Below are 27,689 nucleotides of genomic sequence, written 5' to 3'. Positions count from 1 at the left end.
CATGTGAAACGCCAGGCTGGATAAAGCACAAGCTGGAATCAAGACTGCCAGGAGAAAAATCAATAACCTCAAATAGTCATATGACACCACCTTAATGGCAGAAAGCAAACAGGAACTAAAGTGTCTCTTGATGAAAGAGAAGAGTGACAAAGTGGGCTAAAATGTCAACATTCAAAAAATGAAGATCATGCCATCTGGTCCCATCACTCCATGCCAAATAGAGGGGGAAGCAATGGAAACAGTGACGGCCTTTCTTTACTTGGTTTCCAAAATCACTGTAGATGGTGACTACAGCCATGAAATTAGCAGACACTTGCACTTGTGGAGAGAAGTATGGCAAACCTAGACAGCATATTAAAAAGCAGAGACATTACTTTACCAACAAAGGTCCATCTAGTCAAAGCTATGGTTTTTGCAGTAGCCATGTATTGATGTGAGAGTTGGACCACAAAGAAAGATGAGCGCCGAAGAGTTGATGTTTTTGAACTGTGGTATTGAACAAGACTCTTGAGAGTCCCTTGGACTGCAAGAGATCAAACCAGTCCATCCTAAATGAATCAATCCTAAACTGATTGGAACAACTAATGCTGAAGCTGAAGCTCTAATACTTTGGTCATGTCATGCAAAGAACCAACTCACTGGAAAAGACCCTGATGCTGGGAAAGTTGAAGGCAGGAGAAGGGGATAACAGGATGAGATGGTTGGATGGCATCACTGACTCAATGGACATGAGTTTGAGCAGACTTTGGGGGTTTGTGATGGACAGAGAAGCCTAGTGTGCTACAGTTCATGGTGTCGCAGTCAGACACAGATGATTGAACTGACTTTGTGTCCTAGTATGTGGTCTCTCCTAGAGAACATTCCGTGTCCACTGGACAACAGAGGCCCTAAATAACACAATAGAGCAGTTTGACATAATTGATATTTTCAGGACACTTCATCCAAAAAAGTATAAAGAAAATACATATTATTTTCAAGTGGACATGGAACATTCTCTAGGAGAGACCATATAGTAGGACACAAAATAAGCCACAACAAATTTTAGAAATTATTTCAAATATCTTCTGACCAAAGTGGCATGAAACTAGAAATTAACCACAGAAAAAGGAGAAAAAAAAATGATTACATAGAGACTGAACAATACTCTACTAAAGGAAACAAAAAAAAGTGGGTCAATGATGAAAAAGAGGAAATTAAAAATATATATCTTGAGACAGATGGCAGTGAAAACACAAGACAGACTCTATGGGAGGCAGCAGAAGCAATCCTTAGGGGGAAGTTCACAGCTACAGCAAACTGCACCCCCCCCCCCAAAAAAAACTGCCCTACCACCAAAAAAAATTAGAAAAAAATAACAAACAACCTAAAGTCAGCAGAAGGAAGGAAACGATAAAGATCAGAGAGAAAATAAATAAATGTTTTTTTTAATGGGAAAAAAATAAAATCAAGAACTATTTGAAAGGTTAAACAAAATCAACAAATCTCTGTCTAGACTCAATAAGAAGAAAAGAAGGAGGACCCAAATAAGCAAAAATAAGAAATGAAAGAGGAGGAATAATAACCAATGACATAGAATCACAAAAACCATAAGAGAAAACCATGAGCAATTAAATACCAATTGGACAAGCTAGACTGGACAAGTTTCTAGAAATATACAGCCCACCTAAAACTGAATCAAGAGGAAAGATAGTTTGAAAAAACTTATCACTAGAAGCGAAATAGAATCTATAATTCAAAAAAATATCAGCAAACAGAAGTCCAGGACTAGATGGCTTCAATAAGGAGTTGTATCCAACAGACAAAGAACTTATACTTATCCTTCTCAAACTCTTCCAAATGAGTGGAGAGGAGGGAACACTCCCAAAGTCATTCTATGAAGCCATCATCACCCCACTCGATACCAAAACCAGGCAAAGATACTACCAAAAGACAAAGTTATTGACTAATCTTTCTGGTGAATATAGATGCAAAAAAAAAAAAAAAATCTCAACAAATTATCAACAAACTGAAACCAACAACACATGAAAAAGATCATATACCATGATCAAGTTGGAGTCATCCTAGGATCACAGGGATGGTTCAACATACATAAATCAAGCAATAGGATACACAACTTCAATTAAACACAAAACCACATAATCATTTCAGTAGATGCAGAAAAAGCATTTGATAAAATGCAACATTCATTCATGATAAAACTCTCACCAAAGTGGTAATAGAGGGAGCATATTCTAACACAATAGAAGCTATTTACAACAAACCTACATCTAACATAGTACTCAATGGTGAAAAACTTAAAACCTTTCTGCTATAATCCAGAACAAGACAAGGATGCCCACTCTTCCCATTTTTATTCAACATAGTATTGACAGTTCTAACCACAGTGATCAGACAAGGAAAAGAAATAGTAGGTATCCAAGTTGGAAGGGAGGAGGTAAACTTGTCATTATATGTTGACAGTAGGATAATATGTGTAGAAAATCCTAAAACCTCAACACAAAAAATACTGGAATTGATAAACAGACTTAGCAAGGTAGCAGGATATAAGAATAACATACAGAAATTGGCTACATTTCTTTACATTAGCAATGAAATATCAGAAAGGGAAAGTTAAAGATCCCTTTTAAAAAACAAAATACTTAGGAATAATCCTGACCAAAGAGATAAAAGGCTTATATACTGAGAACTATAAACACTGATAAAGGAAATTAACTGACTCAAAGAAATGGAAAAATATACCATGCTGTTGGATTGGAAGAATAAATATTGTTATAATGGTCATACTACCCAAAGCAATCTACAGATTTAGTATGATCCCTACCAAATTACCCACGACATTTATCACAGAGCTAGAATAAATAATTCTAAGATTTATATGGAACCATAAAATATCCAGAATTACCAAAGCAGTCCTGAGGGAAAAGAACAAAGTTGAGGGCATAATCCTGCCAGACTTAAAAGAGTACTACAAAGCTACAATAACCAAAATGGTGGTATCAGCTCACAAATGACAGGTGGTCAATGGAGGAATAGAGAAATCAGAAATAAATCACACACCTATAGTCAATTAAATTTCAGCAAAGAAGGAGAGAAGAGTCAATGGGAAAAAGAGTCTCTTCAGCAAGTGGTATTGGGAAAGCTGGACAGCTGCACATAAATCAGTGAAGTTAGAACATACCCTGACATCATACACAAAAGACACGACATGATAAAACTCCTAAAAGAGAACATAATCAAAACATTCTAAGATAAATCTTGGCAATATTTTCTTTGTTCAGTGTCCCAAAGCAATAGAAATAAAAATAAACAAATGGGACCTAATCAAACTTGTCATCTTTGGCCCAGCAAAGGAAACCATAAACAAAATGGAAAGACAGCCTATGGACTGGGAGACGAAATTTGTAAGTCCTGCAACCAATAAGGATTTAATTTCCAAAATACACAACAGTTCATACAACTCCATAGCAACAATAATCAACCCAATAGAAAAATGAGCAGAAGACCAAATGGACATTTCTCCAAAGAAGACATACATATGGCCAAGGTGAAAAGATGCTTGGCATTATTAGACAAATACAAATCTAAACTAAAATGCAGTATCACCTCACACTGATCAGAATGGCCATATCATTAAAAAGCCTACAAATAATACATGCTGGAGAGGGCGTGGAAAAAAGGGAACTCCCCTACACTGTTGATAGGAATGTAAGTTGGTATACAGCAGTATAGAAATTTCTTAAAAAAAAAAAAAAAAAGAGCTGCTATATGATACAGCAATCCCACTACTGGGCATATATCTGGGAGAAAACCTACTTTGAAAAGACACCTGCACCCCAGTGTCCATAATGGCACTATTTACAATAGCCAAGACATGGATGCAACCTAAATGTTCATCAACAGATAAATGGATAAAGATGATGTGAATACTACTCAGCCATAAAAATGAGAATGTAATAATGCCATTTGCAGCATCACGTGTAGACCTAGAAGTTATCATACTAAATAAAGTGAGTTAGACAAAGACAAATATGACATCATTTATATGTGGAATCTAACATATGATACAAAGGAACTTCCTTACAAAACAGAAACTGAATAGAAAACTGAATCTGGAAAAAGAATATACCTATGTATAACTGAATCACTTTGATATATACCTGACACATTTTAAATCAACTATATTTCAAGTTTAAAAAAGAAAGACATGCCCCAAAGAGTATATTAAAAAAAATAAAATAAAAAGGCTTCATTGCAAAAATATATAGTCAATGGCAGATTCTTCTTCTAAACCTCAATAAATAAATAAATAAAAACTTGAGAATATCTGGGGGCAAACCACGGTGAAGACCAAATGAACCTATTGATGGGGAACTATGTGGAAAGATAGTATTTTTCTGAAGGTTAAGGTCAATGAAAGTTCATCTCCCTGTATAAAGGATACTTAGTCTGACCCATAGTTTGGCTAGTCAAGTAGCTGTTTTTTTAGTTCTATATAATTAAATGTTGTTAGTTTCAAAAGTTAAAAAAACAGGATGTATCTTTTTTGTGGTTTCTCTTTTGAGTTTCTAAAGGGAATATTTTGAGGTTTTCTCTTGGTGGAATGAGAAAGGAAACACAAAGCAACTTGTATGGTATTCTGCACATGTGAATTATATTTTTCTTCTGGATAGAGAAGTTGAAATTTTAAACCATAGTTAAGAGCTTTGCTGTAAAATGACTTCAGCTTTGTCAAAAAAGGTCATTCTCATATCAAGATGTAATTTTACTCAATGACTGTAATCTGATTGGCAAATTTATGAGCACTTTCTTTTTTTTTTAATTTAAAATTATAAATACAGATCAGAAGCACTACAGAAACTTTTGTTCCTAGACTGCCCATTGTGTTTCAGGAAAACAGTTGATAGGCATGTGTGAAGCAGTCCAGAGCCCTTTCCAGCTTGGCCAGGACACATATCATGGTGGCTAGTCACTCAAATGAGGGCAGGGTGCAGAATACCTTGGCACCAAATCTAAGTTCCTTCCCTAGTAGCTGTCTGAAACTGAGAAAGTAATTTAACTTCTCTATACCTTAGTTTTCTCATCAACAGAACTGTGATAATGATGATAACTATTTCCAGAGTCTTTGTGAAGATAAAATGATGGGAGATAGGTAAAGCACAAAAAAATGTAAATGAAAACTAGATGTTCCATTCCGTAAGTGTTAGTTACAGTACAAAATACTTATGTATTTTAATTCTAACTTTTCATCAAGAACACAGGGAAGAATGGTAAATCCGTAAGTTAAAGGTAGCTTTTATCTCCACTTACATATATATTTCTCTTACCTATTTTAAGGCAAAGTTACAGTTGATTAAAGAAAAAAGTTAGAACTTTCAGACCATCAAGTTAAAGACTGCATAGATTCAAAGTATTTGATATTAGCAAGTGTTTAGTTGGTGTTTTCCCGTCTCTAAGCTACAAGGAGATCTTCCTTTTATTTTGTCACTTTTTCTCGGTATGGTTAAGCCATTGAGTTGAAGGTGGCTAGCCATCTTCTGTTAGCATTAGAGTGATTCAGCCAAAATCTACTGAGATCCTCAAAAACTGTTGAGCGTCCTGACACTCACAGGAGTTTCCTAGGTATCCTGCTCTCTCTGCCAGTTGTTGGGCTGCACCTGGCAGGCCTGCCAGATCTGTGCTTGCCCAGCCTCACGACCAAAGAAAGAGCCCAGAGTCAGCAACAGAGACATCAGTGGTTTAATGGATGGAGGACTTACATGTCTGAAGGGGCCTATGTAATGTACCAAGTGTGCAGATAGGGAGGTAGTGCAGAATGGTTTGGCATCTTGGTAAAGTTTTAGATACCACATAGGGTTCATCCAGCACACCTTGAAGAGTCATACTGATTGGAGAAACAAAAGTAAATATTATGAAATAGCATTGTTGTTTATAAATTCTGTGACAATGTAATGTCCACATTCATACAAATTATTTAAAATCCCATTAATCAGCTTTGGGTTGAATACATCAACCTTTCTTCTTTTCCAACTTGCAAAACTCTTAGGGGAGGATGACGATGACCTGGTCAAGATTTTGGTTCAAGAGGGTAGAATTTTGGATTGAGTACAAAGAAGGAGGTGGATCCCACTCAATGTCTGGATAAACAGACACAGAAGGATAAGTGGAAATATCTGAAAATCAAAACCAAACACTCAGGAAATAAATCTAAATACAGCAAGAAATGACCAGATCCATTAGGAACATTAGGAACAAGGGTGCTTATTTCAGATTGTTTTGAATAATATTAGGGAGACCTCAGCCTAATTTTATAGAAGGTAGGTGTGTGGTCATGATGGATTAGCCAAGATATAACTCGGGTATCACTTAAGACCTGTGTTGCTCCTTGTCCACTTGGCCATTTCATTCTTCCTTGGTAAGATCTCAACAAGAGAAGCCAGAAAACAAAGAAACAAAACAATGGTGTCATCATTTAGCACTAAGGAGAGCCTGAACATTGGGTTTTGAATATTAGAGTCCTATTCATCCATGATATATTTGCTTTATTAACATGGATAATTGAAATGTTATTTTCCTAATTTTTTTAGTATAAAATCTTTTCTTATACTTCATCTACTTCCAGTAGTTATGCTTTTTTACTGAGTTTACTGCTCTAGGCATCCTGACAAGCTCCAGAATAATGACCTAGGCTGTGTATTGCTAAATGTTCAGTCAGACAGACAGATACAGATGGATGAGTGTGTGTTGCACAAAGACAAGTCAGCATTATTTAATCAATGTTTGTTTGATCCGTGTAAAATGAGTATAAATGTAAGCCGCATCCCATCTGCTTTATCATCCATGTGAAGCCAGCCTCATTTTTAAAACTTGATCTCTTATGTAATTGCCCCAGAATGACACTGTGGGGCTGCACCCTGCACTTGCCTACAAGGCCTGTACTCGCCCCACTTCAACACCAAAGAGAAAGCCCAGAGTCAACAACAGAGATATCAATGAATTTATATACACACTTAATTTCTCTTAGTCCAGTTAAATAGCTCATCCACAAACCAGTCCTGACCATGCCCTTTAGAGGCAGAGGCCCATTTCTAAGGTATACACAGATATATATCTATATAGAAACAGATTTCACAGGTTTCCAGCCAGAGTTTAAAAAGGCCTCTTTACTTTTATTTTTTCTTCACTCTCAGAGATCAGATGATTAAAGTTCCTTTGAACCCAGGTCCATTACTTAATATCAAAGGAAAAAGAAGAGAAATACCAATTCCTTCTAGAAAGCTAACTTCCTCTTACCACATACACAAAAACCAGTTTATAATGTCAATAGAATCCCACTGTGGACATTTTCAGGGATTTTTTTATTTTGTTTTTTGGTTTCTAAGTAACCAGTTCACTTTAAATAAATAGCAGTAATAGACAATAATAGGTATCATTCACTCACATTCACATGGCTCACTTTTGAGAGGAACTCAAATCAACACTTAAAGTTAACCTTCTACTAGGCTGTTAGCTCAGCCTCCTAGACTTTCTGAGCACAAAAAAAAACAATAGCCAGCCCGCAGCCACCCGCCATTTTTATCCCACTGTAATAGGACCCAGCATCTCCCCAACAGCCTTGGGGTGTCCATGAGTTCCTGTACTCTCTTGGTGGCCCCTGTTCATCAACAACAGCTACCACAGGGCCCCACAGACAGGTGGACGGCCACCCCAGAATCACCCCTGCAACTTTCAGGCTTCCCATTAGTGGACAGCCACCCCGGGACCATCTGCAAGTTCCAGGCCCACATATCAGAAGGTGGGCCCACAGCTTCCCATTCCCAGGCCTTCCTTCCCGGCATCCCGGTACTCACAGGAGTTTCCACAGTCTCCTGGTCACTCTACCAGTTAGTTGTTGGGCTTCACCCTGCAGGGCCGCCAGACCTGTGCTTGCCCAGTCTCAAGACTGAAGAAAGAGCCCAGAGTTGGCAACAGAGACATCAATGGTTTAATGAATGGGGGGACTTACATGTCTGAAGCAGGGTCCTGGAGCAACACCCCACTGACTGCAGATGGCAGACAGTAATGGGCAGAACATGGCAGCAGCCTTCACGATGGGGGAGGGGATGGTAACTAGTTACAGGTGAACTGACTTCAGGTTGCCAGGGAAACTAGCCGAGGGGCATGCCCCTAACCTTCTCTCTGATAAGCCATCAGGTGGAGATGCTCTGATCTGAAGATTAGAACAATCACTGGCTGTGGCCTGGGGCAAGCGTGTAGAAGGTCAGACTCTGAATAGGGGTAGATAAGCAGGCATTGGTGGATCAGGGAATATACAGAGAGCAAGAGAACAGACATCTTGAGTGGCCTGGTCATACACGCAGGATGATCAGTTAGAAGAAATATTTGGACTGATAAAATAAAGGATGGGCTTCTTTACTTTGCAGTAGCTTTCTAGATAGTGAAGTGGTGCCATGGATTAGGAATTACCAGCTGTTAATCATCAGTGGATTTTGAAATCACCCAAACCTGGGTTACAGGGTTAATATATGGAATTTCACCATGTGACCAAATTAGTTAACAACCAAAACGCCTGCCTCAGAGAAGTCCCTCAGTAAAACTGATTGAATTAGTCTTTCTTTGCTTCCATTTCCTTATCTTCATAACAACAACAAAAAATACTAAACCTATTAAAACTTGTGAAATTTAAACAGGATACTGCATGGAAAAGCATAATCACCTGGTAGGTATTACTATCATTATCCTGTTGCCTACAAGTCTTCACCTCATGGGTCTCACTTTAAGCCTAAATATATTAACATACATGATATACAACTTATCTTTCCGTTACCAAGTTGTAAACTTTACAAAGCCTTTGACTGTGTGGATCACTACAAACTGGAAAATTCTTCAAGAGATGGGAATACCAGACCACCTGACCTGCCTCCTGAGAAATCTGTGTGCAGGTCAAGAAGCAACAGTTAGAAATGAACATGGAACAAACAAGAGAGAGTCTCATGGACAACAAACTGGTTTCAAACTGGGAAAAGGAGTATGTCAAGGCTGTATATTGTCATCCTGCTTATTTAACTTCTATGCAGAGTACATCATGCAATATGCCAGGCTGGATGAAGCACAAGCTGGAATCAAGATTTCCTGGAGAAATATCAATAACCTCAGATATGCAGATGACACCACCATTAATGGCAGAAAGTGAAGAAGAATTAAAGAGCCTCTTGATGAAAATGAAAGAGGAGAGTGAAAAAGCTGGCTTAAAACTCAACATTCAGAAAACTAAGATCATGGCATCCGGTCCCATCCCTTCAGGGCAAATAGATGGGGAAACAAGAAACAGTGAGAGACTTTATTTTCTTGGGCTCCAAAATCACTGTAGATGGTGACTGCAGTCATGAAATTAAAAGATGCTTGCTCCTTGGAAGGAAAGTTATGACCAACATAGACAGCATATTAAAAAGCAGAGACATTACTTTGCCAATAAAGGTCCATCTAGTCAAAGCTGTGGTTTTTCCAGTAGTCATGTATGGATGTGAGAGTTGGGCCATAAAGAAAGCTGAGCACCGAAGAATTGATGCTTTTGAACTGTGGTGTAGGAGAAGGCTCTTGAGAGTCTCTTGGACTGCAAAGAGATCCAACTAGTCCATCCTAAAGGAAATCAAGTCTTGAATATTCATTGGAAGGAGTGATGTTAAAGCTGAAATTCCAATACTTTGGCTACCTGATGCGAAGAACTGATTGATTTGAGAAGACCCTCTACTGGTAAAGATTGAAGGTAGGAGAAGAAGGGGACGACAGAGGATGAGATGGTGGGATGACAGAGGATGAGATGGTTGGATGGCATCCCCAGCTCGATGGACATGAGTTTGAATAAGCTCCGGGATTTGGTGATGGACAGGGAGGCCTCCCATGCTGTAGTCCGTGGGGTTGCAAAGAGTCGGACATGACTCAGTGACTGAACTGACTTAACTGACTATGTAAGTATCAAATAAATCATGTTGAGGGCTGAAAATATGTGGCAAGAGTGGAAATGACCATGAATTCACAATGTCTCTGAGTTGATAGATGCATTTTCACTGGTCTAATTAAATGCATGCCATTTACACATATGAATGACCATAATCTGAGTAACAAGGCCATCAAAGGGAGTAATGTCTTCCACCAAAGGAATGTCTGTGTATCAATGAGTTTAAGAACTTTGTGGAATATTTGGAGAGTACTGTTTAAAAAGCTTACGTACTCAGTAATGCTCATCAGTGTAAAGTGGAATATCAGTGGTAGTTGTACTTTCATGATCACATTCTTAATTACTAAGTCATATGATAATGAATATTAAAGTATTAAACTAATTAATACATTGCACATTGCGGTCTCCAAAGTCTGTTCTCTAACACCCATGCTATAAGAAAGAATTACTCTATGATTTCTCTTTATGAACTTTTCTCAGCAACATTTTTTTAAAATTGTTGAACCATTTATTGAGCCATCTTTGTAGATACAAAGATGACTAAACGTGTCTAGGTAGGATGGTGGCTAAAGGACTTCAGAGTTTTAGCCAAAGGCCACCCAGAGTCTGTAGAGAGTTTTAAACATGGTCCTAACCTATTCAGAGCTGTGGTTTAGAATGTCTGCTTCAGTATGAAGAATGGATTAGAGTGAGAGTTTAGAGAAGACATCAGCTACTGAAGGGCTGTAATTTAGGGAATGATATAGACTTGGGATGGAGTTGATAAGTTTTTAAGACAGGGCTTGGTCACTAAATGGAGCTACTTTTTTTTTTTTTTTTCAGGGAATTGATCTAATATTTATTTAAACCCTGAAGTTTTTTTTTTTTTTAATTTTTTTTTTTTTTAGTTTTTTATGTTATGGGGAGGGAGGTGGGAGGGGGGTTCATGTTTGGGAACACATGTAAGAATTAAAGATTTTAAAATTAAAATTAATAAATGGAGCTATTTTGTATGGAGAAGGCACAGGGTTGGGACATCTGAATGCTTCAACTCCACTTAGCTCACAGCGTACTCGGAAAGGAGTACATTCTGCAGGGAAGATAATGAGGTTCTCTGGAAAAACAAACTAGAGGGACCGCTAATCACTTTATTCTTTAGACTTTTAAGACATGGATAATTATTTTGCTGAATACTGTTCAGTGATTAACTAGTTTATATACAGATTAGCACAGGCTAAGAAAGGAAAAGGGGTCTTATAATCTGTAGTAAATTAGAGGCTGCAGTCTATACTGCTGAGAATTTCTGTATGTTTAGAGGCTATCCATGACTGTTAATAGGCTTTACTCTTTACACTTGTGAGTTTATTATTGTGCTAAACTCTATCCATCATATACAAAATGTGTACATCCTTAATATTATAACAGCTGTTGGATATATTTTACTTTCAAGTTGTAGATATCAACATAAAAGCATGGAAAATATCCAGTATCGAAAATAACTGTTAAAAATTCTATGAATTTAGCAAAGTGTTTTTGCTTTTTAAAGAATTTCATCTTGGGAATATAAACCTACTATATCATTAGTTCCAAAAACTTGATTTTGGTCATTTAAAATCATGTTTCTATAATTACTAAACTCATGTTTCTGTATACCATGAAATTATATCTTAAAAAAGTGTCAATATGCAATGATGAAACAAAAAATACTTTCATTTCTATAACACTGCAGGACATTAAAAAGTTTCCCAGTATTTTATAATCAAAGCCTGAATTCAGTCTCAAAATAATGGTTCTGTATAAAAGAAATTTATATATCATTTTATAGCTATGCAAGATATATTTTATAGAACAACTTTGGTTGAATTAAGGCATCAGGAAAGGCATTAAAAATCAGAAAAAAATAAGTTTAAAATGAATAAAGAGCAAACTTTATAAACATCATAACATATAATGATAAGTTAAAAACTGATTAGATCCTATCTGTATTAGATTATAAATGAGTTTTCTAAGATGATTATTAGGTTTAACTGACTTTCCTTCTTACTGTTACTCCTGCCTGTTTTAACTGTACAAATGGCCTTGTGACGATGGTCATAGTATGTTACAGAGACGCAGACAAAATTCTAAGTCGCCATCAAGATATAAACCTGCAGGTGAAAGAAGTTTGTGCCCAGTGAATCCAGTGAATGTTCTGTCACCGTAAAGAGTGAGGTTAGGTCCAGAAAGGAAAGAACAGGAAAAAGAATCAGGATAAACTAATGTTCACAGAACTGGAAGGAATATTGAACCAAGATAGCCTGTAAACTACAGCAACAGAGAAGAAAATTGAAAAGTTTAAAAAAAACACAACTGCCTTTTCACTATTAACAGAACATCTATATTGATTTTTTCCCCCATTTGAATCAATGTTGGTGACTATCACTGTTTTTTCAATGACTAATCACTTCATCTTATGCTGGTTATATCAGTGTTCAGCTTCACAGCTAGGATCATCTTGAGGAAGTGTGACTTCAAAATTTTCTTTTTAAATCACGTTTGTTACTTGTGATAAATGCCTATAATCTGACATTATTCAGTATTGATTTTGTGTATGTGTGTTTTTCTTTTAAAGTCGATTGACCCTGGCCAGCAGTTCACATGGGAGCATTCAAACTTGGAAGTAAACAAACCAAAGAATAGATATGCAAACGTAATTGCTTATGATCATTCCCGAGTTCTCCTATCAGCAATAGAAGGTAAGGAAATGCAGATGATATTTATACCTTTATTTCCATGGCTTTAAATGTGTGCATGAAAATACAGTTTTAACTAGGTGTTCAGTCATATATGAATATAGTTACTTAAGAATTAGGCACTGCTTATTCTCACTTTTTTCATACAAATATACCAGTACTGGAGCACACAGTATTCTTGACACAGGGCATCCTTCAATACCTTCTTGCTTCCACCCTGGATGAAAGGTTGATCATTTGGTTCATGTTCATATAAGAGAAGCAAATTGAGTTTGCCTGTTTCACTGATGCTTCCTGATGGTTATGAATGAACAGGTGATTATCAGAAGATGCCCATAGACTGTAACTTAAAAATGGTGAGAAGCTTGTTTGCATATAAATCTGGATAATCACTAAGGGCAATCAAAAGTTTAGGAATCGGTGATGTGGTGATTAATAAAAACAAAGCGCATTAGAAATGTCTGACTCATCTATTTGTGGACTGCTTGGTAATCAGTTGTACTAAGGATTTTATCCCAGAAGGAAGGATTGCTCCTAGAAGATGAGGATTAGTCCTCAAATATACCTAGCTGCTCTGAAGATTCATGAGAGTATTATCCATTCATCTCTTTCCAATAATAAATCCTTCTCACATGGCATATTAAAAAGTACCTAAGAGCTCGTGTTCAACACTCAGCATTTTGTTAGTCTTTTTGGCTGAAGCACTGCATTGGATTGCTTTTCTTAAAAAGTAGTTTACAATGTCACTTAAATCCTTCCCTCTGTCATAACAGCTAACGTGGACCACCAACTACCACATACCACATTCATCCTCACTGGTATGCCAGAGAGCATTGTGGCTTTTTCATACTTAAAAGTTCACTGCTTCCTCTCTTCCAGATGTTTTATAAAACATTAAATAATACCAGCTTTAGACCCAGTCCTTTTCTAGAACAGTACAACTGAAATATTTTCACCTATAGTTGTTCAAGTATCTTTCCCTGTTTTCTGCTTCCAAAATCTATGATGGCCACCACTTTATCTCATAACCCTGACCAAGTCCTACCTGCCTCCCTAGTATCCAAATTTAATCTGAAAATGAGTCTCTGCTTAAAGACTTTCCAAGTCAGCACCAAAGGCAACAGCACGTTAAATCTGAGTTTTAGAACAAGAACTATTATATCTTTCAGCATTTGAGCAAGTCCATACCTCAGTCCCCTTTTCTCAAAATGGTATTATGTGACATAGATATAGTTTGTAAAATTGTCACAATTGATTTTACTTTGATGTTGTAAAATGTTCTAACAAAACAAAATAATAAATAATAAATCTTTTTGTGGGAGTTAAAGATACTAGTTGTTCAGGGGTTAACCTGTTTTCATACTGAAAAAAAAGATCACTTTCATCAAAGTTTCACCAATGCTAGTTCAAGCAGGATAGCGTCACATTGGTAGCTGCCTCTTTTGAGGTCCTGGTTAGAAACTGTGAATGGTATATGCGGATGATTACCATGTAGGGCTTACACTTTACTTCCCATTTTAAAATGTAAAAAACAACAGCAGCAATTTCTTGTCTCATGTCTCCTAAATTATCTTCATGGTAAATAGAAACTAAACCAAGTCACACATAGAGGAGAAAAATCTTTTTTGTCATCAGTGAAGCAAGGTAAATGATAAAAATAAAATAAAATAAATGAATAGAAACAGAGAACCCATTTGGCATGATCTTGGCTGGAGAACTTGTCAAGCTCCCTTTGTTGCCCTGAAGCATTGTTTCGAACCACTCAGAATTAGGTCACTCAATACTACCACTTCCCTATGCTTTTTTTGTCTGCTATGTCATTATTTTCCTTAACCTGTTATTTTCCACCATCATAACAGTAAAGTACGTCAAAGGACAAAGAATATTCCTCCTTGTACCTTTATTATAATAGTTGGAAACTATGTACATTTCATTCCCATGCTATTTTTACAGTATAAGATCCAAAGCACTTGAATCAGACTAAAATGTGCCTTTTTGTAGTTTTGTGTCCACAAATACACCCTAAATCTAGAGCTGACCTAGAAACCAAAAGTTTTTTTCAATTTTAAGTGTTACGCAAAAGGTTAGAAGCATTTAATTGAAGTTTATGGGCTATACAGAGAGCTTAATCTAGATTACAAACATGAACAGAGTTTTATCTTAGACTAAGCCCCAGCCAGCAGATATTTAAGGGGAAAAGCAATCATCCTATGTCTTAAGCACAGAAAAAATGCCAGCATCTGGAACCATAGAAGCAGTAACTGAGGCTTCTCCTGTAAAGGGATCTTTGATAGCTCACAGCCAGATTTTTAGACTATATTAAAATGCTATGTGACTTCACGTACAATTTATAAAATTTAATGTGCTTGTTTTGGGTTCCACCCATGGTGATAACTTACATGACTGTGGTTGAGTGTTTTATATGGGACCCATTTGTTGTTCTCTCAGTGTTTCTGATCACTGTCTTTGTATTACTTTGCAGAGTGATCTGATGACATTAAAGAAAAAACTGGGAGTTGTCACAGTGACTTGTATTCTCTTTATCTTGGTTTAATAAAGCAAAACTTTTAACATTCTTCCATTGAGAGATGACAAGGGAAAAACTTAAAAGAATAAGGAATTGTGTATGGGCACTGATGTGCTTACTGAACTCCTTGAAAATACTGACATTTCATGATGTATATTTCCAAATTACAATTATGTGTGCTGGGAAAAATGCAAAATAAATTTAAGAGAGTCCTAATTACAAAATGCTCACAATTATTGAATTAGATGGTAAGCAGTATGAAAACACAATTGAATTTCTGACCAGTGCAGTTCCTCTTGGCATCCCAACATGTTTAGGCAGTACTTAAGAGAAAATAATAATTCCTGAAAGAGAGATATGATAGGACTTACTTCAGTGACTTAAAATATTGTCAAAAAAGACTAAATGGAAATTAATATTTATATGTGCATAATGTAATATATAATAATATGCTTAATCTTATAGACTCCAAACTTGTCTGGAAAGTACGATTTCTTTAAAGTAGGAAAAGAGCAAGGGACCAAACCAAAATGTAAAGAGCGAGGAAATCTGGTTTGGGTCACAACTCTTTCACTAACTCGTTATGTCACCTTGACCTCTCTGAGTATCAGTTTTCACAGTGCTAATGTCTTTCACTTTTGAGTTCTCTAAGAGTTAGCTCTATGTAGTTTTCACATCAACTATCTTATTTACCATACTCATAACAGTCTGATGAAGCAACAGTATAAATGTGTTATTGGTATCCATGTTTAGAGATGAGAAAACTGAAGCTCAAACAGAGAATCAGCCCTGAGTCTCAGTGCAAAAGATGAACAACTAATACAGCTTACATTTGAATTGAATTCTTCTGATTCCTCGATCAAGGCTTCCATAGGCCCACATCACTCACCCTGCTTTCCTGCTGATACAGGATGTGACTTAACTAAGTAACTTAGCATGGATGAGAACACCCGGCCTTGCCTTTCTGACTAAAATAGTCCATTTTATCATCTCGTATTAACACAAAGTTCACATTTTAGTATTTCTTTTCTCTTTTTATGGTCTAACTTTCCTGAGGCTATAACATAAAATAGGGAATCATCAGTGACCTGGATGCATCAGACTCCTACAGCTGCAGAATGTTACATCTGTCCCTAACGGGTGATCTTCTTAGCTCAAATATCTTCTTATGTATCTTAAACTTCTTGTAAGTTCAGGAGTATCAATTAGAGGCCGATTATTTATTGTAATGCCTTGTATGTAACTATCAATCACAGTCCAGAATAAAAAGGTTTTTTTTTTTTCCTAAACTATGATTCTTCACTGCTGCCAGTACTACATTTCTATTAGTAGGATTATAATTAGCATTTCACTTTAAAGCCATGTTGACATGGAATTTTTTTTTAAGTCATTGTCCAGGCCTGTGTCAAGAGCAAAATTGAAAATGCTCCTTTTAAGTTAAACAACAAAGACAAGACATTATGATAGACATAACTGTCTTGATATTTACCATCTTTTGGGCATCATGTTTTAGATTTCATATATAGTATATAAAATCACGTATAGATTTTATTGATAGTGTAGAACAACCTCAAAAGCTAGTCATTATCATACAAAATTAAGAGATGAGGAAACTGTTAAACTTTTTCAAGTCAAGTAATTTTGTTATAGGCATTAGCTAGTAACTGGCAGAGCCAAAATTGTCACACATGAGTCGACTGGACTCAAGATGGCTATTCTCTCCAAAAGGCAACTTGGGACTATAGCCACTTTTGAATCATGATAATGGAGCCTTTACATGTCAGCCTAACTCAAAAACTGTCCTTTGACTGGGAAAACTGTCTAGGAATTTTGAAATATATATTTTGAAACACTTATGGTAGAAATCTTGGAGCCAGAGTTCTTCAGTTGTGTTCTTAGACTTAAGCTAAAGTGAATTTTTCCAAAGAATAAGCAACTTATAAAAGGCTTTCAGGTGGATTTTTTGTTTGTTTAGTATTACTATATTTTTGGAGGTATCTTAAGAAGAAAAAGAAATAAGACTGAAGACTGGAAACTAAATCCCAGTTTTAGCAGCTATGTGACCTTGGGCATGTCATTTACTTCAGTTAACCCTTTGGGGGGAGCTGATTCCTTCTTCAAATGTGATGAACATTTCAAATTCCACTTGCAAACAAAAGGCACCTACACACATCTGTATACTAATTTCATAGAGATCATAGACACACAGTCTCTTTGCAAATGTATTCTTCAATTTAGGGAGCGCTTAGTGTCTATCGTCTGGTTCTACCTAAAATGAGAACGTATACGATTGTCCCTGCTCTTCCGAAAAATTATGAAGGTTGATTCTAAATCCAAAGATCATAGATAAGTATTAAATCTTGGACATTAAGAAATTATTAGCTCTTTTGAGTGGGGAGGGGAGCACATTTAATCCAGAGGGTTTACCCAAATAGAATTATTGGCTTGTATGTGTCTCTCCTACAAAACCAGGTTTAAATGGTTTTATCTGAGTTAGAAATGACAAAGAATAAAGCACTTCATGCTATACTCATTTTTAACACTAGTGTTTGTAATCTGATAAAAGCAGCTTAGTAAAATATGGGTTTGTTTTATTTTTTCCTTGTTTTGGGGAATATATTTAGTTTCAAACCATTCATTCATCATTATTCACTTCATCTCTGTAATGGGTACCTTCCTACAAGGGCCTGTGTGTATTTCTCAAGAACTTCGTTCCTATTAAAGTATCCCAGGCACTTTTTGCTTCTGAAAAACTTGTTTGGATAAGTTACTGTGCCTTGGTTTCCTCATTTGTGCAATAGAATTACTAATAATAATGCCTGCCTCCTAGAATTATTAGGAGAATTAATGAATTAATGCATATAAAGCCTTTCAATGAGTGTTTGGCAAAAAGAAAATGCCTAGTAAATACTGGGAAATATCATTACTGTTGTGAATTTTATTACTACTATCGATAGATCCTTTTATCCACAGATGGAATATCTTTTGTTTATGATCGATGGAAAAATTAATAGTATCCAAATGAAAAACCTGCATATATTTGCAGCACTCTCTGAAGCAAAAGAAAACATTGGTGCTTGATAAATGAAAACCAGATCTATAATAGCATTACAGATTTCAACAAGGGGAAGAATGTGTTCTTTTAAATGGAAATCCAAAATATATTATCTGCTGTTTGATTTGCATGATAGGGACAACTCAAAAAAAAAATTCCAACTGTAAAGAAAATAGATGATGTTACAACAACTTGATTATTTGTGAGATGGGCAGTTTAGCACCTTTAAAATGAGAGAACAGCTCTCAGAATCACTGCTCCTACAATAAATCTAAATTTAAAAAGTAAAAGAGAAGAAACTACTGATACTCCCCTGTACTGTTGATTGCCGTTTGCCACCACACTTGTGCTCTACATTTAAGCCCTATCTCAGCCTCCTCTGTACAGTGTTAAATGGCAAATGTCTACTGATTCATTCAAACAGCTGTCAGCACGTGGTAACGTTCTCCAGTTACATATCTTACCCATGCTGGGGTTACCCTTTTTTTTTTTTCTACAGGCCATATCTAGTAACCGTATATATTTTCAATAAGTAAAAACAACTAAAAACAAACACAAGAAAATCAATAGCTGCAATCTATCCAAAATTTTCTAATAAGTGTTTAATTATACTGACTATAAATGTTCCATATGAAGTACCTACATTAAAGAATTAAAATCATTTTCCTCAGTCAAGAATTCCTTTAATAGCTGTCATGTGATATTTCCCACATCAACTCAGTTAATATGATTCCTTTTCCTCTCTCCTGGTTCATTCTCTCTCTCTCTTCCTCACTCCTCTCCTCCCATACCCCAGACACTAATGACTAATCTGTGGGCACCTGGGTTTGTTTTATTTCGCTCTTGAGATTCTGCTTACACCACTGAAGGAAGTTGGTTAGAAACTATGCCTCATCTCAAAACACACACACTCACACACAAAAACATGTCTAGTCTCACCCCATATTGGTTGAGTTCATTTTTCTCACATTGTTTAGAACATCAATCACTGAGTTAGCTCCATTTCTTTAACATTTTCAGTCTTTCTGTTTTCAAGTTAATTATTTACAAGCATGACAAAATTTAATCCTTTTATTGCAGAGTGATCCTTTTTTTTAATAAATAAAGACATCTTTCTTTTTGAGGAACAGTGCACAGTCAAATTTCTATAGCTTAATTTGTCTTCAGTTGAAAGCTAGATGGGATTTAACCTCTGGAAACTTGGAACAATTTCACAAGGTGCTTGCAGCCTTCGTAAAGACTAATTAGAGCTATTTAAATGGCATCTCTCTCCTTTGAGCAGCAGAGCAAGTGTGTGGGGATCTGTTATTCCCAGCACCTACCTCAGCCTGCCCCTGTGGTGCTTCTTACCTAGAAAGGAGAAAAAACATTTTTAAGGCATGGTCGGTTGTGTTGGTTTTTTCCTTTACTTTTGGTCCCAGGAAGCTAATTGAAGAGTAAATCAGAAAGCTCTGAGTTTATTTTTATCTCCATTGTCTTTGCTCAGTTATTGGGATTTTCTTTTCATTTGTATGGTACATCTATGCAGGTTGTGCTAATGAAGCTACACTCCATTACTCTAACGCTGCAGAGAGACCTATGTCATCTGTGGTATGGCTCTGTTTTTAGAATATAGGCACAGGTTGTACATGACTGGAAAGTTTAAAAATGACTATTTTTGTCCACTCCATTATTTTTTTTAACATAAGAATAGGAAAGAGGCCTTCCAGATTTGCAGTTTCTTTTTGTCACTATAGTATTCAGAAATGAGTAGGTTTATTTCATTTTTGTTGATCACATCGATCATAAGAATAGACAGTATCCAATGTGTATTTTAGACGTTTCAAATTAATTGACTCATTTGAAACTCTCACAGGGGTGTTGGGTAAGGATGTTATGATAGTGCGGCTCATATATAAGGATGTAGATGAGGAGACGGGCGCTTTGAGTATCGTACAGACAGAACCCCTGCTGATACTCTGCATTTGATTTTACCTACTTCATTGTGAAATAAAACCCTACAATAATTGTAGCTCACTTGGTAAAGAATCCACCTGCAATGCAGGAGACCCCAGTTTGATTCCTGGGTCGGGAAGATCCCCTGCAGAAGGGAAAGGCTAGCCACTCCAGTATTCTGGCCTGGAGAATTTCATGGACTGTATAGTCCTTGGGGTCGCAAAGAGTTGAACACAACTGAGCAACTTTCATATATGTATATGTGTATTAATATAAGCTAAGTTGACCAAAACTCTGTGACTTAGCTGAACAGGCATACTGCAGTGGCCCAAATGCTGCTTTATTTCAGGGCAAAGTGTCCCCTAACTAGAAATGAGTCCCTTCCACCACAATGCTGAGAAGTCCCCAATACGCGTCTAATCTTGGAATCCTTCTCTGTAGGCACTCTCATGACCCAGCCTCCTCAGCAGTGCCAAGGTATAGAAAACCAAAGAAAGGAGAACACACTGGGAGAGTGAAGGCTGGGTTTACAGGCTCTCTGAAAGTATCCATTCCTCCATAACTCAACAGTGGTGACGAGCTGCAGTACCCACATAAAGGCACACTTCTAAAAAGAATCGCCCTGCATTTGGTAGAAACACGGAGGGTCATTGGCCAAACTGCAGTCATATCCAGGGAGACTTCTGCAGATATTACCCTGTGCCTTTGCAAGAAGCATTTGTTTTTTCTGGCATGCTGCAAAGAGAAGCCTTCGTTTTGCTAGTTCTGATGCAGCTGTGAGTGGCTGCCATGGTGTAAGTTGAAGTAGAAGGAAGACCTGCGTCCCTTGAAATTGAATAAATTTACTAGTAAAGTATTATTTGATTTTGTTTATCTATTTTCTGTTCTATGGTTTTGCCAGTGTCAGCAAACAAAGTAAACATTTTTTTGTCTTTATTTTTTCTGAATTGTGGGTTGTAAAAATTACAGTCTAGATCTTACCTGGCAATTCATTGTTGTTACACAGTTTTTCTTTTCTATTTGTATATTGAAGTGGAGCAGGAGACGTTACTGATTAAATGAAAGGTAGCTTTTGTGCTCTAGTGGGTCTTGAGTACTGTCTTACAACAGGGAATAAACTGCTTTACCAAAAAAAAAAAAAAAATTATGTGACACAAACTTCACAAAGGGTTTGTAGAAGTGAAAGGAAGTGAAAGTACTAGAGCTTTGATGCCACACTGTGAGCTGGAGCAGAGCCAGCCAATGAGCTAAAGTTCTGGTGCCCGCTCTGGGTGGCTGCAGTAGTTTGTCCTCTAGAGCCGTGAGTGGGGTTCCCCACCTTGCCTCTGTCTCTGCCTCTTCCTCATTCTCACCTCCACAAGTCAAGAAAAGCTGCTTTTCCTGAATAGACCATGTGCTAACCTAGTCCTACCACCTCCTCATGCTTTTGAATCTGTTTATTTTTCACCTGACGGGGTTGTAGTCAAGATTTAAAGTATAAATCACACCTATAAATCTCATCACAGCTCATCAGAGGTAGAAGAAATAGAAACCAACTTGAACGATCATCAGAATGCGTTCCTACCTAATCTGACAGCCACTGAAGGCTCTATATAGCTTAAAATCACTTTACAGAGATTTCTGAATCCAAGAAGAACACCACAGAGACACAATCTTATTTTAGAACTTAAAGGGACTTGAGGAAATCAATTTGTCCAGCACACCTTGTTTAGCAGATAAGCAGTCAGAGGTCTGGACAAGTTGAACCACCCTCCAGATGTCAAAGAGCAACTTCCCAGCAGCCCTAACCCAGAGTTTCAGTTTCCTGGTCAATGTCTCTGAAGTCTTAGCATGTTCTTAGTATTGTTTCATGAATCACAACTTTTATGATACAGAAGTACACACTTGGCCTGTATGATTACTTACTTTCACATTAATAAAATGATTTATGTGCTATTTGGGGTCCTGCTTTTTCACTGAAGAGCATAAGGCCTTATTATTAACATTTTATAATTATAAATACCTCTCAACAAGAGAAATCTTCAAATCAAATTATCTACTGACCTGAAAAATCGAGTGCAAAGCAAGTTGTTTATTTATTTTTATTTATTTTTTTTATAATGAGACCCACATGACCCAATTATTTCTCATCAAATTAAAAAGGGTAAAAAAGAAAAAGTATTTTAACCCCGTCAGGACAAAACAGCTCAGATAGTATGTTCTTTGAGATTTCAACATGCTTTCAAGGTTTTAAAGCCTTTCTCAGTATGAGTTAATTATTCATCAGGAATATTCTTTCAAACTAAATAGCTTCATCTTTCCAAGAATTCCTCTCCATTTGTTAATATTCAAATAATATGGGAGAAAATCATTATAAAGCTCTAAAGTGTCAATCCCATGCTTAAATGAAGAAAAATGGCATTTCCTCTGCATGTTGAACTCAAAAGTTCTCAGAGTTTTTCAGACAGAAAACACAAGGGAGCCCAAATTTCACACCCATGCTTATTTTTCCACCAACAGTGTAACTAGCAATTCCCAGTAAATAAAATGAGAGCCTAAACCTGACCCAACCATGTTTGAATCACAATATCTCTTAAAGGCTTGAGTTGTATAGCTCCAAGGTAAGTTTGTCCAAAACACAAAGACCCAGTGGAAAACATGTATGTAGTATTTTTAAGTACCACAAAAAATAAGTCCATTAACTGATGAAACAGACTAGAAGATAGGAATGTGGAATATAGTGGGGTGAAATATGAAGACAAGATCTAGCCTGTTTTCTCACTTATTAGATGATTAGATTAGAATGATAACTGTTATTGGTATTGGAATTGCATACGTGGCTATTATTAATTGGAGAATACACATGAAACAATACATAGGAGATCAGGACTTCCGTGGTCGTCCAGTGGTTAGGAGTCTGCCTGCCAATGCGGAGGACACAGGTTCAAACCCTCGTCCAATATCTTACCTCCTGCGGGGACAACTAAGCCCACGTGCCACAACTTCTAAGCCCACACTTCGGAGCCCTCAGGCTGCAGCTACTGAACCCATGCACCATAAACACTGAAGCCTGCATGCCCCAGAGCCTGTGCTCCACAACAAGAGAAGCCATGGCAGTGAGAAGCTGCTGCTGCTGCTAAGTCACTTCAGTTGTGTCTGACTCTGTGCGACGCCATAGATGGCAGCCCACCAGGCTCCCCCGTCCCTGGGATTCTCCAGGCAAGAACACTGGAGTGGGTTGCCATTTCCTTCTCCAGTGCATGAAAGTGAAAAGTGAAAGTGAAGTTGCTCAGTCATGTCCAACTTAGCGACCCCATGGACTGCAGCCTACCAGGCTCCTCCATCCATGGGATTTTCCAGGCAAGAGTACTGGAGTAGGGTGCCATTGCCTTAGCTGGCACACCTCAAAGAAGAGTAGCCCCCATCACTGCAACTAGAGAAAGCCTGTGTGCAGCAATGAAGACCCATCACAGCCATAAATAAATATTTTTAAATGAAAAAAAAATGCATAGAAAATCATGAAAACTTACTTTTAGAAATGTAGTAAAGCCATGGATGCCTAGGAAAGGACAAGGTCTAGTTCTAAGCTGTTTTTCTTGGACAGTGACCTTAGAACCAATTGTGCCTACGGGACCTAGGACCAAGAGAGTGCCTACAGCAGGACCAATCCTAAGATTCTACTTATGATGAGTTTCAGACATCTTTTTTTCAAGTTCTTGCTATTTTAATAACTCTTCCCTCTCAAAAGAAAAAAAAAAAGGCACCATTACCATAGTTTTGGACAAATCTTCACAAATCCAAGAAATAAAAGCAATCAGCTGATTGACAGTAATTCTGTATTGTTTCAGTTCTGCATTTTAAGTTAGATTTCTACTTAACATAGCCCCAGAATTCAGTTAATTCTTACACACTTCTCATGAATTAGTAGTGCACACTGATTTGCACTGCATTAGAGGAAAGTCAATATAGTATGTTTTTTTTTTTCATTGGAGTTGGCTGAAAAATCATTCTAAATATGTCAGATTGAAAACAGAGGTCTCGTCTACTCAAAACACACTATTCTTTAACCTTAGCTTTCAATCTGAGGTTAATGTTTTTTTTAGAAGTACAAGCCACCATTATTTCTCAGATCTTTTCTCATTCATCTTTCTGCACAGCTTATTATGTTGGGTTGTATGAATATAAGACACACTTGGTCTTAGAGCTGCTAGAGAACAACAGTAGTCTCTCACTACTCCACACTGCAAAGAACACGTGCTAGAACTTACTGGAAGTGTCTTTTTGTCAGAATGTGTAAAGCAATTTGCCAGGAGACTTTTATTCTAGGTATTACCTACTTACAGACAAGTGTCAAATTATATAAAGAGGATCCTCACATTATTTTCAAGATATAAATATTACCCTAACAGTCAGCTCTCCTAGGTGTTGAAGTATTGTTTTCAATTCTCTTCTTTGCACAATATCAAGTCCCAAATTCTTAAAGCATTTGGTAATACAATATGGATCCAATAATAGTTTTCAAGCAGAATTTTTGTATTTTGGTCCCGACTCTTATTCAGTATCAACCTATTCCCCATAAAATATAATAACAACCTATTGTTCAAACTTGAGCAATACATCAAAAAACAATTCATTAAATGTAATAGCTGATTAAAGTTTATGCAAGAATGCAGGCTAGGTCTGATTCTGCTTCTTTACATGTATGTCTCACATTCACCACCTCTGTCCTCAGATGCGTTGTTCAGACACATTTGTTACCCTTGATAAGGAAGAAATGGCACAGTGCCCAGCTGATGTATTTTCTGAGTCATTAAACCAGATTTCTCCATTTTTGAATTTTCTTGGGAAAAAAGTTTTCTGTGTATTGGTAGCTGAGTGAAGCCCTTAGCCAGAATCTTTTCTATCATTTCTTTAATGTTACCTGCTAAATTACATTATTTAAAGTGAGCTTTCCCTGTGTTATAAAGTAGACTCATTGTTGGCTCAGAACCAAATCCTGCAGACATGGAGACGTGCATGCTTCCCAGTGACTGCAACCTGAGGACTTTATTTAAACTGTCCTTTGAATCTGTAGTAATGTGGTGTCAGGGAGGAATAGGATCTTTATCAACAAAGGGCTGCCAGAACCCCAACAGCTTCTTGAGTAGCTGTGATAGATGAATAATGTTACAACCAACCGTGCATTTCAGTTTTTGTTCAAAAGGCTTTTCACTGATGCTGCTGGTATTTCATATCCATGTGTTCATCTTGGAACCCAGTAGCCTCCATCTGACTTTCATTACTTTTCTTGAGAGGATCGATTTTACAACTGGAATCAGAAAAGCAGTCAAAGTAATTGCAAGTGGCAATCACTGAAATAAAGTAATCTTAGCTTGGGAACATATGTTCCATTATAAAGAATATATTTTTTAAAATAAATCCAAGACTCATATTTTCCCAAAGTAAGAAGGGACCATGTACAGGTTCTAATGCTATCTCCTGTATCATGCTAATATCCCAATAAAGTGTTTGTTCCTTCAGGAATAGGCAACCCATTACATCTGGAGGAAATCTATACCCTTTCTGATAATGACTATATGAAAATGCTTTTATTATACTGGAGATGAAACTCATCTCTCTGTAGTTACATCCTTCAGAACTGAAAGATTTGGGTCTCAACAAAGTAATCCTCAACCTCTCTTGACTCATGGGCAACTCTTATGTCCAACTCCTATTTTTTTGCCAGGTTTTAATATATATTCCTTTCTCATACGAAATAGCTTTGATTTCCATCATCATTCTGGTCACTCTTCTTCGAAGTTCAGACTTCCCTGTAACCCTTATAAAGGCACTGTGCTGAAGGAAAATTAGACTTTTAATCAGAATATCTGTATTATGTTACAACTTTGCCGCTTATTCAGTGTCGGAACTTGGGCAAATTATTTACTCTTTTTGTCACCAGGGATAGCGAAGGTAAATAAAAGATAAGTGGTCTAGAGGCAGATAACACAAGCAATATGCAAGTAAACAATTAAATTTATAATTACAATGTTGCCAAGAGAGTTCTGAGGTCCCAGGGTATGAAGAACAGGCCCCCTGAGATGGAGGCTCAGTGTTTTCTGATGGGAAGGAGACAGAGAGTGTGTTGTGGGACATGGGATGGCACCAAGCTAGCGGAGTAATGTTTTCTAACAAAGCCAGCATGTGAGAAGCAGGACAGGTCTAGAGACTGGAAAGTGAGTAGATGAGTCGACAAGATGAGTTGGAGAAGTACACAGCTTTGTAGCCATTGTTGAGAATTTGGGTTTTATTTAAAGTATAAGGAGAAGCCATTGTTGGGTTTGAAGAAGAGACATTCAGTGTCTGAAATATATTTTTATAAACTGCTCTTATTGAAATAGAGAACAGACTGCAAAGGACAAAAGTAGAAGTGGGACAACCAATTAGGAGGCAGTTGTCATCATCCAAAGAGCGATTTGTGTGATTCAACAACCCGTTGAAGTCTAAGGGAGAAGCAGTACCCTGCAGAGGTTAAGGCACAGATGTAGCAGACTGCCTGCCTATAATTAGACCAGACTCCACCAATTCTGGCACATTTTTGCATCTCTGTGCACCTTAGTTTCCTCCTTTGTGAAAGGAAGATCATGACTGAACTTCTGAGAGTTGTTGTGAGGACTAAATGAGTTTATATATGAATTCCCTGTTAGCTAAATCTGGAAAGAATTTTTTACTGTTAGGACATGTTCCACCCTATACTGCATTTTCAGACTCAGGCATTGTTTTATTTGGTTTTTGTCTGAGAAAGAAGAGAATGAATGTGGAATATGACCAGATAATTGCTTTGCAAGCTGTATTTTGCTGATGCAATGGAGAAGACATGTGAGAGAAAAGGCATTCCATGAACAATCAGTTGTGTTTTCGTTTCTTTGGAGTCTACCTTGTCATGTCACAAAGATTGAACACTTCAGACATTGTATTTCTTTAACGTGATGGTCCCAATAAGAACCATTTTTAATCCTGTTTAAGACCCAAACTTTAATACAGTATGAAACAATAATATAACACTGTCATCAGGCCATGTCCCAGGCTGTTTCCTCTTGTGATATGTTCACATAGTTGCATAACACTCCTTGCTTTACAGGTATCCCAGGAAGTGACTATGTGAATGCCAATTACATAGACGGCTACAGGAAACAAAATGCCTATATTGCAACACAGGGATCTCTACCGGAAACATTCGGGGACTTCTGGAGAATGATATGGGAACAGCGGAGTGCCACAGTTGTTATGATGACAAAACTAGAAGAGCGGTCCAGGGTAAGGATGAGTATCTACCTTCTCCCTCTTAAAATCTTCCCTCAGATAGTTCTGGTCAGAATCTAAGATTTCAAGTTTTGGTTCTTTAAAAGCCACTAAATATGACTATCCGGAGAAGGCAATGGCACCCCACTCCAGTACTCTTGCCTGGAAAATCCCATGGACGGAGGAGCCTGGCAGGCTGCAGTCCATGGGGTCGCTAAGAGTCGGACCTGACTGAGCGACTTCACG

General features: G+C 37.2%; 1 protein-coding gene across 40 annotated transcripts in view; it reads left to right on the top strand.

Moving 5' to 3' along the window:
* The window catches only part of PTPRD (protein tyrosine phosphatase receptor type D), a 2,474,579-nt gene that overhangs the window by 2,380,551 nt on the left and 66,339 nt on the right, over window positions 1-27,689 (top strand). For all 40 annotated transcript variants that reach the window (XM_060410987.1, XM_060410960.1, XM_060410965.1 and 37 more), the window contains 2 exons: window positions 12,546-12,669; window positions 27,283-27,458. In XM_060410987.1, the coding sequence (XP_060266970.1) occupies window positions 12,546-12,669; window positions 27,283-27,458 (300 nt within the window). The remainder of the gene's footprint in view (window positions 1-12,545; window positions 12,670-27,282; window positions 27,459-27,689) is intronic.

Source organism: Ovis aries, chromosome 2 (genome assembly GCF_016772045.2).
Source record: "Ovis aries strain OAR_USU_Benz2616 breed Rambouillet chromosome 2, ARS-UI_Ramb_v3.0, whole genome shotgun sequence".
NCBI classification, from domain to species: Eukaryota; Metazoa; Chordata; class Mammalia; order Artiodactyla; family Bovidae; genus Ovis; species Ovis aries.
This window is presented reverse-complemented; position numbering and strand designations above follow the sequence as displayed.